At 39.1% G+C, this 12,424-nt stretch overlaps 1 protein-coding gene across 2 annotated transcripts in view; it reads right to left on the minus strand.

The window, feature by feature from the left end:
- PLCB1 (phospholipase C beta 1) overlaps window positions 1-12,424 on the minus strand; it is a 342,949-nt gene that overhangs the window by 83,777 nt on the left and 246,748 nt on the right. For both annotated transcript variants that reach the window (XM_021540293.2, XM_021540294.3), the window contains exons 12-14: window positions 9,870-9,952; window positions 4,138-4,222; window positions 3,480-3,657 (exon numbers count right to left, since the gene is read on the minus strand). In XM_021540293.2, coding sequence (XP_021395968.1) covers window positions 3,480-3,657; window positions 4,138-4,222; window positions 9,870-9,952 — 346 coding nt within the window. The remainder of the gene's footprint in view (window positions 1-3,479; window positions 3,658-4,137; window positions 4,223-9,869; window positions 9,953-12,424) is intronic.

Genomic DNA, 12,424 nt, shown 5'->3' on the forward strand with positions numbered 1-12,424 from the left:
GAGTGGGGCAGTGTGGAAGAGATATAAAAGTACTCCTTGGGAAAAATGAGTGGGCAAAGGAGGCTGAAACCCAGCTTATAGGCAGAGGGGTTCAACACAGTAATACTGAATGGAGGATGATCAGGAGAGCTGAGAATGACAAGCCAAATCACTGGGTCGAGGAAGCAGTGTGCTAAACATTACCCATTTTCATCATCCTGACAGATACTGACAGCCTAATAAAACCAAAGGCTAGACAGTGCTTGAAATTCAGAGGAATCTGGTAATCTGCTTTCTCAGACCCTTTCAAACAATGGCCAGGATGAATTATGAATGTGGTTCTTGCTGGTGCAGCTTGTTAACTCTGCAACATTTAGGCAGCCACTAGCATCCCAGGAGGCAATCACCTTTTGGGATTTTTCCATTGTACCTCAGCACTTGCTGATTTTTAAAAAGGGAAAAATAAACTTTATTCAGTTTGATAAAGCATTTTGCTTTGTAACAATGGGTCATGGTCTCAGCTGGCATCAGCAGCAGTTACATACACTGAGCCTAAAACCTTTGATCCAGTTTTCCATTTAGGCATAATGAAACCATGGAGCCAATTCTGCCCTCTATCTCTGTATTCCATGAGTCCTTCCTTGCAGCACACACTGCTCTGACAAAACCATCATCCTATCAAGATACAAGAAACTAACACTTTGCTTACTTAACAGTATTTAAATACTGCTCCATTAGGAAGCTTTAGCTCCTTTCAGTATGAGCCTGCTTTTGGTGAAATGCAGGTCCCTGCAGAACTGCCACTGCTCCTTCTACACTGTGACAGAACTTCTCTGGAAATCTTGCTGGCTTACTTCTGTTCATTATACAAGACCAGCCAGCTCTAGGATGCTTGTTTACCAAAATTGCAATCTATCTCACAAGGGTTATCTCAGAAATTCTTCTGCTGCTTTGTCAGCTTTGCTCTAACATTTAGAAAAAGTTTCTTCCACTGACATGGATTGAAGTCACTTCCTACATCAATTTCATGGGCATCCTGCAAGGCATCCTACAAAGCTCAGAATTCTTTCTTTAATTATTGCTACTATTTCACCAGTACTACACTTTTATATGGTCTTATAACACATCAAAAATGTGGGTTTACTTGAGTTTAAATCTGACCTTAAGCAGTGTAAGAAACAGCGAATCTTGATATCAACTCCAGTATGAATTTCCACTTTGTTTTGCACTGCTATGAAAAAACTTATTTAGGATCCCCAGAAAGCTAAATCAGCACAACTTTCTCCTGGACATCAGCAGCAATTCTGACAGGAGCTATAAAACCCATCAGAGTAGTTTGAATAATATGTCCAAGTTGCTAAATGTCAAGATTATATTAAAGTTGGTGTACTGAAACAGTTAATGTTGAGAGACATTAAGAATCAGACTTCTGATTAATTGTATTACTCCAGAAAGAAACTGGTATTGGGTGCAGAGGAGCACAAGGCTTGCAGAGCTCCAGGATGACACACTGCCAATATGGAGATGTGAGAAGGGTTTCATGCTGACTCTTGGGCTCTGCCATGTGGAAACTCTTCACTACCACAATGTTCTTATAAAATGGTGAATAATTTTTTTTAAACTGTCTACAGACAGAAAAGCTGGCACCTGATTTACAGAAATGCTGCATTCTCATAGCTGTAAGCTGTAGCTGTAGTCTCTGGAGCTTTGAATATTTAAAAATTCAAAGTACTCTAGAAAAATGACATTCTGGGTGTTCTTCATCAGTCATCCCTAAAGTGTTCTTAAGTTCTGTCAGATTCATCTGTCCTCAGATAAAATTGGTTTAATGATATTGCACTTCCCGCAGGTCTCGTTCAGATAAATTCAGTGCTGTTTGTCAGGAGCTCGCAGGCAGCCTGGATACCCCCACAGAAACTCACTGATGATGCTCTATCTAGGATCAAGTACTGAATGACAGAGAGAGGAAAAAATATTGACTAATTGCATTCTCAGACAGAGGTACAAATCCTAAAGGAGAAGCAGAGGCTGACACAAGGACTACAAGCAATATGTTTTGGCACTCACGGATGAACCAAGTGACCACAGCAATTTTGCAGTCTCAGTTCCAGCATTTTTTAATTTGTAAGTGCTCATGTTCATAATCAGAAGCTGTTTCAAAGGTAGTACAGGCATAATAGTCACAGTTAATTTGTAAAATTACACACCCTGTTACGGGATTGACCCTTCTGCCTGGCATCATCATCATCTTTACTCACAGCCTAGGTCTTTTTCCTAGGAAAGCTCCTAGAGAGGCTCCTGAAAGAAAGGGCTGTTGCCCTCTTTGCAGCCCAGGCCCTCAGAAAGCCAAGGCCAAGTTCTTTGCCACTGTCCTTACCCTGTGCTGGCCACAAAAATGGAGAGTTAGGAACACAGGGCTGATTTCAAATGCTGGAGAGGAGGCAGCTGGAACACATCCTTACTTTTCTCCTGCTTGGGATTTGTCTAAAGCAAATCAAGAAAATAGTATTAAGTCATCCCTGACACCAGGATGAATCTTCCTTTGAAATCTCCAAAGCATACTCCAAGGCATGCCCTTTTCATAATTTCTTAAAAACATCAGTTGAAAACGCTTTCTTTGCTGCTAATAGGATAAACAATGCTATCCACAAATGAAGCAGGATTTCTTGCTCGTTAATTCAGCTTGGGGCATACTGCCAGCACAAAAATTTTCAGCTCAGTTAATTGGAGTTTAGAAAAAACTACAAACAATGGAGGAAAGTTTTTAAATGGCAAATGGTAATGAACTTATATTATATTTCAGCAGAGCTTTCAATATAAGTTTTCTACTGCTGGGGCATAAATGTCTGTGCTTATAAAAACACAAAATTTCAGTCTTGATAGGAGAAGAAATTTCAGTGCAGGGAACAGACACTGGGCTGGGAATCAGGATACAGAGACTTAATTATTTCTGCCTGTTTCCATCTCTGTAAGAGAAGAACATCTTCTTACAGCAGTTTAAACAGAGGTCCATGACATGTTCCCAACTAATGCAGGACAACAGCAGGTTGAGCCTTCCCTGCCTGAGGAACAGGGATCTCATCCCTTTATCCTAAACCCTGAAGCACTGCAGGCGCTCTGCAGCTCCCCTGAGGAACGGGTTCTGTCTGAAAGGGCATGAAATAATGGCAGGCAGGCCCAGAGGCAACAAGGAAAAGAAAACATTTATATTTAATATTGGGCTTGGGCACACAGGAAAGGCAGCCAAGGGTGGAGGAGTTGGCTGCTGCCTGTCCTTAATAAGCAGTGCAGAGAAATGTTAGCACACATCACTGAGCCCTGGGTCATTCCATGAGAACTCCTCACAGAACAGACTCCAGGATCAATGACACTTCAAGTCTTGTTGCCTGCTGAGCAACCCACACTGGTGCACCATGACCTTGCTGGAGCACTGCAAATGGATGGGATTGGAGCTGCATTTGTGCTTGAGGGAGAAGAATATCAGTAGACCCAAGTCCTACCTGCTCCAGGGGAGGAAGGCTCAAACATACTGGATGTGTCACTGCAAGTGTTGGAAGCTTGCTCCGACAGCTTCTTCTTTGCACTTCCATCTGCTGACTTATGAGACTTCTTCTTATTCTTCACCAGGATTTTGTACATTAAATCCATAGGGCTTGGGAGAGGAACCCCAGCTTCCAGCTTCCAGGAAGAAGGAGGAGAGATTTGTTAGAATAGCAGAAGAAACAAGCTTATGGTAGTTTCTTAGGGACCATGTGGTACAAGACAGTTCTGTAACCTCTGTAAGCCCTGTTAAAATTAAATGGATTTTGCACAAGAAGCAATGTCAACATTAAATGAAAAAGGGCCACTGAGGGCACTTAAAAAGAAAAATGCTTTATGAAATGTCTGCAGTAATAACCAAAATAAGTACTAGCTCAGATATGAGACTCTACATTTTAAAATAGCAGCTATGAGGACCAATTGCATTTAAAAGATCACAATTCACTCTATCAGGGCAATCTCTGCATCATAAATGATGCTTAAGTCACCAACAGCTCACGTTGCTTAACTCCCTCCTTTAGACTGAAAGGCTTTATATGAAGAATTAGACAGGACTGAGACACTTTAGTAAGAATTCGAACAGACATTTGTGTTGTGATGAACACCAAGGCACATTACCGGGTACTTTTCCAATGGATCCATAAGCAGTGCATCTCCAAATATTAATCTGCAGTACTCTGCCATTTTTGCCTGCTGTTTAGGGCTGAAGGGAAGAAAAGAAAGAAAGAAATGAGTCCTACTAATGCTCCAAAGTGAAAGCTGTAGTAATGGAGTACCTAATAGCCCTAAACTAGTTGCAATTTCCTGATCCAGTATCTGTGAATTTTTCAGCGAGACCTACATATATCATGCAATTATTTCAATTCCTCTGATGGAGTTTTTCAAAGGGAACATACACAAAATAAAAGCATAAGTCAATAGAATAACAGTGAAACAACCATGACATGAATTTACCTCTTTCAGGCAATACTTTTATTCAAAATATAAGTATTTTCCCCCTTGTGTTACTTTACACACGTGCCTGGCATTTTTCTTGCACTACAGCAGTTCTCACAACATCCTCTATAAATAAACTGAACCTCAGCAAACTCTACCTATAACCAATTCTCCCAAAGTGCAAACAAAAGATTAAATAATTCCTGCATGCCAGTGATGGAAGTTTTAGGATTGAAGATAAGTTTTGTGGCTCAGAAACATTACTCCAATCATCTCAAAATGCAGCTCAGTACCACAGTCACTTTCTAATTTTAGAAAACTGGGGATTTTTGTTACATGTGCCTGTTTAAAATGCGTAGCATCTGAGCTGAGGCATCTTTCAAAGTTTCCTTTTCTGACACTCTGCTGGGAAGCCTCGATTAAAGGACAGGTTTATATGGCTTAATATAACTTCCTCAGCTCCTGCTAATTAGGATCTGCATATCATGGAAGAGACAGGGATGCTATAAGCTGTTATGTTACCATGGAGCTACTTTTCATGACAAAATAGAGCTGGGTATAAAGGAAAAAAAAGGAAAAAATGCTCATTTTTCTCTTGCATACCAGGACTTCAACCCTGCCTGCACCCAGTTGGTCAGTGGTTACCAACTCCCAGGGTCAGTGTAGCCAAACCAGAGCTGAGAAAAAGGCTGGGTGGCCAAATGACATTTCAATCAGAAAATGTAATTTCCCTGGGATCAGCATCCTGGCTACCCCTGGAAGCAGATAGTGGGTAAAGCAGTCATTAGCTCAGTCACTGACAAAAAGTACTGCCAGGAGGCTTTAAATTATTCCCCAAAGCAAAAGCTGCATGCAGTTTAAATCCCTACAGCATTTCACAAATGCTGTGTTTTGCATGCAGCCAATTCTGCACAGAAGCTAAAAAGCACTTTTAGCTGAGGATGGAAAATCAAGCTAAAGACAGGCAAGGCAGCAGAACAAAGAACCCACACCGGAAAAGATGATGGAAGAACAGATCAGGCTGGGACATTGCATTGGGTATTTCCAACCCTCAGCTACCAAGGGAAATAAAGGTACCACTCCAGCAGAATGTGCATGTGCCCTAAATCCAGGGGTTATTAGATTGAGTTTTTCAGTCTACTCCACCAGCATGTGTTCTGAACAGATCCATATTCTCAAAACCCAGGAAGTTCAAAGGACAACTCCTTGAATAAAAAGAGGGCATTTATTGAAACTAGAGTAATTAGATATGACATCATCATCATTCATAAATGGGCACAACTCCAGAAAGAACTCTCCATAGGAATTAAAAAAATAAAAAGCAAGAGTTAAATGTAATAAAGTCCCAGTCACCACCACAGCTAGAACAAATTTTTCTGATATTCTGTGTTTAATTACATGTTTTCCTCAAAGAAAGCACAGTGGGAACTTTTATTTTTGCAAATGAGAAAAATGCAATGCAACATTATGTTGGTTCAGTATAAAAATTCCAATGTCACTGCATCCCAGAGGCAGAAAGTAGGAAAATTATGTGAAAAACTAATAGGTTTTAATACCACAAAAAACCCTTGAGGTAGTAAACAAGGTCAAACAAGAAAATCTTGACACTACAAAATTACTTGTCTTTGTGAACTAGACTATGTGTACAAATATTTTTAAAAGCTCCTAAGAGGGGATAGAAAAAATTTAGGAGAGCATTTAACTCTGTGGTAGATCTTTGTGTTCCCTCTCTCCCTAACATACATATCTATGTATATACTGCTGCAAAAGAAAGATCATTAGGAATAGCAGATTACATATTCCTATTTAAGTATTTTGTGAAGTTGGAAAACTGGTTTATCTTTATTTTCTATTCTTTGAAAATTATGAGCCAGAGCAACAGAAACACCAAATTTACTAAATCGGTATCTTCCCCCAATTTTTTTATGAAGTCAAAACCCAGGTGTTTCTTGGTCCACATCTCCTCTTACTGGAAACTCTCTCAGCATTCGTGCATTGCAGTGAAAATTGATTGTCTGAAAAGAGCTGACTTTATCTGTTTTATGATTTTTACTGTGCAGACATGGATAGGTAGCACACAGACTTGTTATAAGTGCCCTCACAAAGTGCCAGGGTGAGGGGACATAAAGTAGGATCATGATACCCGGAGATACCTGGAAATATAAAGAAGGATAAGAAATGTTTTCATTACCATTATTGTATTGCCTGCACTTTGTTTTACTGTGTTTGTGTCATGCCTATCATGAAGGTCAACCACAGAGGCTCCCTGACACAACTACTGCTCCCAACATTACATTTTTATCACTGCTGCATAAGACAAAGGCACAGATGCTTCCCAGAAGAGTCTAAAATAATTCAAAGTGTGGGATGAAAAAGTGATAAAAATCCTGTTAATATTTGAAGCAACAATTCCAGCCAGAAACCAGCAGTATGAATAACTGTAATTAAATTTAATCTTGGAAGCAATCTTATATGGATACTGCTCAAGGATCACTTAACCTTTTTGCTATGTCTTCAGTGCATTTCTAATTATAGAGTGTCTGCTTTCAGATTTGCAGATTGCTTATCGGCTTGCAAGCCCCATTTCAAACGCCAAGGTCTCCTTGAGGTCTTTTCAACATTTCCAGGGCGCTCCTGTGCTTTTTTGACAGAAGCACAGATTGTTTTAGTGGTCCTTTTTTCAGTAGGCATGCTTTGACTTCACTGTAAGTGATGGCACACATAATATTTTATGTCATTCTAAAAGTTACATGCTTGCCTCTTTTTCTTAACTTTTTATTGCATACAAACAGGCAACAAAAAATACACTAATAGTGGAGTTATAGTAAAGAAAATAAAAATTCTTCATATGCTACGAAGATATTGGAGAGGAGCCCTTCTAGGAGACACATCAAAGGAAAGCAAATTAGATGATTTACACAATGTGCTAAAAAGTGATATTTCCCCTAGGTGGACAAAAAGTGTCAATAATATTCCCATAAGCATAGACCACAAGAAAGAAAAGTTACATTTTAAGTCTGGTGCTGATTAACACTGTCATATCTATGGTAATGACGTGAAACTTATTTAGCTCTGATAATTGCAGTGTGTTTAAAATCCATGAACAAAGGCTAAACCCATATTTTTGCTTAAGCCAATGCCAAAATTTCTAGGGGACCAGAATTTCACAAACAACTCTCACAACTTGAAAAACAGAAAAAATATTTAGTCCCCAAGAAGTAGGAATGGATGAAACAGGTTTTGTTTGAGAGGAATTCTAAAAAAAACACTGGCACTTTTTGTTAACATTTAGGGCAAAGCCCAGCTTTAATTAAGATCTTGGAGAAAAACAATATTCCAAGTAAATGAAAAGAGAAAAGGAGCGTTCCATGAAATTAGGTGAACTTTTCTCTGAGTGACATGACTAATTGCAGATTTCTCCAGCAACTAGTGAAGAAATTAAGGGGTAATTGAAGTTAGTAAAATAACTAGAAACTATTTGCAGGCAAAGCAGAATGAGAAAACACACATACACTGAATCTGATTATTTATTATAGCGAAAATAATCACTAGCAGGAAAGCCTCAGAAAGAGACAATATTTGGTCATGGGTTTGAAAAATTGTTTTGCTAAAAAGCTGTGTCTTAGCAATGTATGGAAAAGGATATCAGAGAATACAAATCAGGTTAATTCCTTATTCCATGGCTGGAGGTTTCTGGAGAGAGAGGTCCAACGCCTTCCAAACTGTAAATAACAGAGTAATGCAGCAGGAACTCTGGCCCCTTTCAGTCACATTCCTGCAGTCTCACACTGCCTTCAATTCTGACACTGGTTCATCTTAGAACTTTAAAGCCACTTTTGTATATAACTTACATCTGACAGGAGTTTATTTCATAAATCTTTTTATTCTTTCACCTTCCTAAAATAGAATAGATCACCCTGGAAGAGCTGAAGACTTAAGTCGTGATGACTTTAAAGGAAGAAAAATGTAGCTCTTGTGGTTAAAATAATTTAGCTGTTGCTTTTCCTCTGCCTCATGTTAACAGAGCAAATGTATATTAGAATAAATCCAGAAGAATGAGTACAAAATATAATACTTTCAAAAACGATGGTTGATATCTTTCCTAAAGGCCAGAGGCTGCATTTGGAAGCACTGCGAGTTCAAACCTACAGGAGTAGGTGAGTGCAAGCCCAAAGGGACACAATGTACACCAAAAAGAGAAGGCCATTAGAAAAGGCAATTAAACACAGCCTCTGTGTGGTCTTTCAGAAGAAGACAGGAATAACTAAGCAGGATTTAAGAGGCAGCTGTTTGAATCACAACCATGTGGCCTTGAAATGTGTGCAGAGTAAACACATATTTGCCCACAAGAGGTAAATTTATACTCTGAGGCATTCAAGTAGTGGAGCTCAGTCCTCTTGATTTTAAATTCTTCTACCTACATAATTTCTGATCAGTATTGTCACATCTATTCTTTAAAAACATTCTTACATAGCTTCTTCTACCAGTTCCTTCCCTTAGACAAGAATGTTCCTCCGAAAAAAATGGAAAAGCAGTTAGCCCTCACCCTTTTCCTCTTTCAGAAACAAAAGTGCCAACATAATTTCAGATTTGTGTTAAAACATTCACAGCTGGCCACAAGAATATTTTTATTTTACATTAGAAAAAACCCCAAAAACCAAAAGCAAATCCAAAAATTAGTTTCTAAGTCCACACTGCCCCCAGAAATGTTGGAAATGTTTTCAGAGCAAAAAAAAAAAAAAAAAAATACACAAAAGGGGAAAAGGCAATTCAAGTTAAGGCACATGTTCTGTATCAATGTCACCCCACTTTGAATCACGTGGTCTCTGCATTCAAAACTGAGGTTAATGTTAAAAAAAAATCTGAACTATAAAAATAAAATAGATCACTGGGACAAAGCTAGAAGTGTTCTCATTTATTTTTTCTTTTCTTAAACAGAAAAATTGTTCTTTCCTTGTAACTAAAAAAAAAAAAAAAAAGAAAATGAAATAAACTTAGGCAAACTGTTACTTTTTTGGCAGAAATTAACAGTTTCTGGCCATCCACACCACCTATTTTGCAGTCCTAGAAGTCCACAGCTCTGGCCTCTGCTTCCAACATGAGAGACAGACCAAATCCTGAATGTGTTTACAGCACAGAATAGGGTCACCAGCAAGTGAAATACTGTCTCATTTTCTTTGGAGTATTGCTGCATTCCAGCAGGTCATACTGAGAGTGAAAAGTTAACAAAATCCCTCTCACAATCAAACTTCTGCTCTCATACAAAGGATTCTGATTCAGAGAGGTTTTCAAGAACAGGCCCAATTCATTTTTGGAGAAGAGCTGTTGTTTGGGTCACAAGCACGCTCACAATTCCATGCATAGACCTTATAAAAAATGAAACATCAGACAAGAAAAATGTGGTAATTACTTACGAATCCACATGATTTTCAAAGGAAAGGAGGATTGGAAAGGGTGATGTCTTAAATGCACATTCAGCAATAGCTTCTATTACTTCCTAAAGAATCAAAATACACACAGTTACAAATTTAACTCTCTAAAGAAGCAGAGTTTTAGCCTTTGAAGACAGAAAAGATCCAACAACTCTGAAATCATTCCCTGAGATCAGACCTTACTTTCTAAACATCCCAGAAAGCTCTGGATGTGCTCTTGCCACAACCAAATTTTTCAACCTGAACTATAATTGAATCTCCAAAATGTCTGATGAGTATCAAGCACCACATTTCTCAAGAAATGACTTATGTCTGCCAAAATCAATAGTTTAAATATAAAGCTTGGTTTTGGTGTGGAGTTGTTCCTGTCAACCCTACAGAAACCCTAAATCAGTGGAGATTTCATTTGACAATGATGATTTTAGTGAGGTGCACAATAAATGCACTCATCATTACAAATTATTAAATGTTTCCCTCTTGGAACAAATCTCTCCTCCAGAAGAACACAGAAAACACTGAAGGCTTTTCATATGCTGGCAAACTCTGGAGTTTCTAAGAGCTCATAAGTCTCTGTCACACTAAATCATAAGGATGACTAAAACCTAAAAGATGTATTTAAGTTAAACAGCTTTATCTGGGGATTCCTCCTGTTCATTTTCTACACTTTTAGAGGCTCAACTGAGAAGCATAACAGTAAGAAATCCACTCCCTAAAAGAAAAGCTGAGCTTCCTGGTACATTCTTCTGGCCCACTTGTCTTCAACTGCCTTCTTGATGCAAAAGGGGATGGAATCCTGCATTAATGGGGAAAATAATTTGGAGAGTAAAATTAGGATTGATGATGAGATGTGAAGATGAAAAGCTCAGAGACCGATTCAGTGAAGGCAAATGCTCCATGGTCAGAGAGAAAGAAGCTGGCATGTTCCACACTTGGCTCCAGCTGCAGAATGACTCACCTGGATCAGCTGTCCAAGGTGTAAACATGGTTACATACAGAGATCTCTGGTTATGGCATGACATCCATGGCTGCTCCCTATAGGATCCCACCCTGGCAGTGGCTCACAACCCGCAGCAGAGAAAAACCTTATGGATTTCTGAGTCACGAAGCAAGGGGAAAACCAAGGAACCAAACAGCCCAGGAACATAAGGATGGGAGTGCACAGCTCTGCTGCCTCTGCACTTCAGGAAGTCTGTCTGAGACTGTGAAAGCCGGCAGACTGAGCAGAATCCCTGTGCCGTGGTCACAGCAAAGCATGAGCTGATACATGGTTCAGAATTCAAGACATGAATTGATTCTCGCACTCCTGACACATTACTTCACTGCCATTTTGCTCCTCCCCAGCTGAACAGCACATTTTGAGTGTTGAAAAGAAGTCGAGATGTTCTTCACGTTTTTTTGGGTGGATAAAAAAAATGCCTGCCCTGAAATGACCAATGAAATACTCTTGAGTAGGTTTAAAATACCTTCCAATAGCTCTCCTGCCAGCACAATGCCAAGGGTTGAACATCTAAATATCCAGGGATAATCCTTGTTCCTGCTAATGATCCTTTTAAAAATCAGATTAACTTTGTTTTAAATTCCTGCTCATGACCAAAGCAGTCGAGAGCCATCTTCCTCAATTAAAAGACTTCCAGCAATCAAACCCCATGCCTATAAACATAATTGGCTTCCCATAAACATAACAGGAAAGCTAATAACAAACGTGCAAGAAGGTTGTTTTACGTGCTTCTATGATTAAATCAATCAGGGAAGAATTAGAGAAAGCAGACCGGAGAAAAAGGACTGTTCTGGTACAAGTGAAACTTAGTGTTCTGTCTGTGGCAGACCTGTTTGCTTTTTTCCCTAAGGAAAATCACTAGGAGACAAAAAAACCCCACCCAACAACAGGTTTCAAGTATGGGAGAAACGTCTCAAAGCTGTAGCCACATGTAATCTCTGGAACACAATCAAAGTCAGTAATGAACATTTTTCCACATATTCTTGCACACAGCTAAGGCTAGAAATGTATTTCTATGGTGAGTTAGTGTCTCAGATAAAGAAGAATTCTTCACACTTCAAAAATTATTTCCTGAGGTACCATTATAAACTGCTGACTACCAATCCTAATACTACAGGCAAACACCTCCATTATGCTCCTCTAACACCTCAGATCAAAAACATCTTTAAGAAGAACAAGAAGATAACAATTGAAGGTTATTGCTAAGGATATGGTCTCTACCTTATACTGTAGAAAAGGAAATGGAAGACAAAATTCAATAATAAAGATCATATGTTTGGGGTTTGAATGGCACAAATATTCCTTCACAACCTCTAAAGATACTAATTTTTCTTTTTCACCCTCCAGTGGTTTGGGTCTGGTCCCAAATATCAGGGATAACATTGCACACAAATATATATACCAAGTGTCTGGGTCCTGTGCATGGAGCCTCCCCCATCTGGCCATGAGCAGCATATTCTCTTCTCACAGGAATTTAAAGGCTTGCAAATGTTGAGATCTAGCTGCTACTTCCTGTCTCAGTTCAGGACTTTTGCCTTCC

Source organism: Lonchura striata, chromosome 3 (assembly GCF_046129695.1).
Source record: "Lonchura striata isolate bLonStr1 chromosome 3, bLonStr1.mat, whole genome shotgun sequence".
NCBI lineage: Eukaryota > Metazoa > Chordata > Aves > Passeriformes > Estrildidae > Lonchura > Lonchura striata.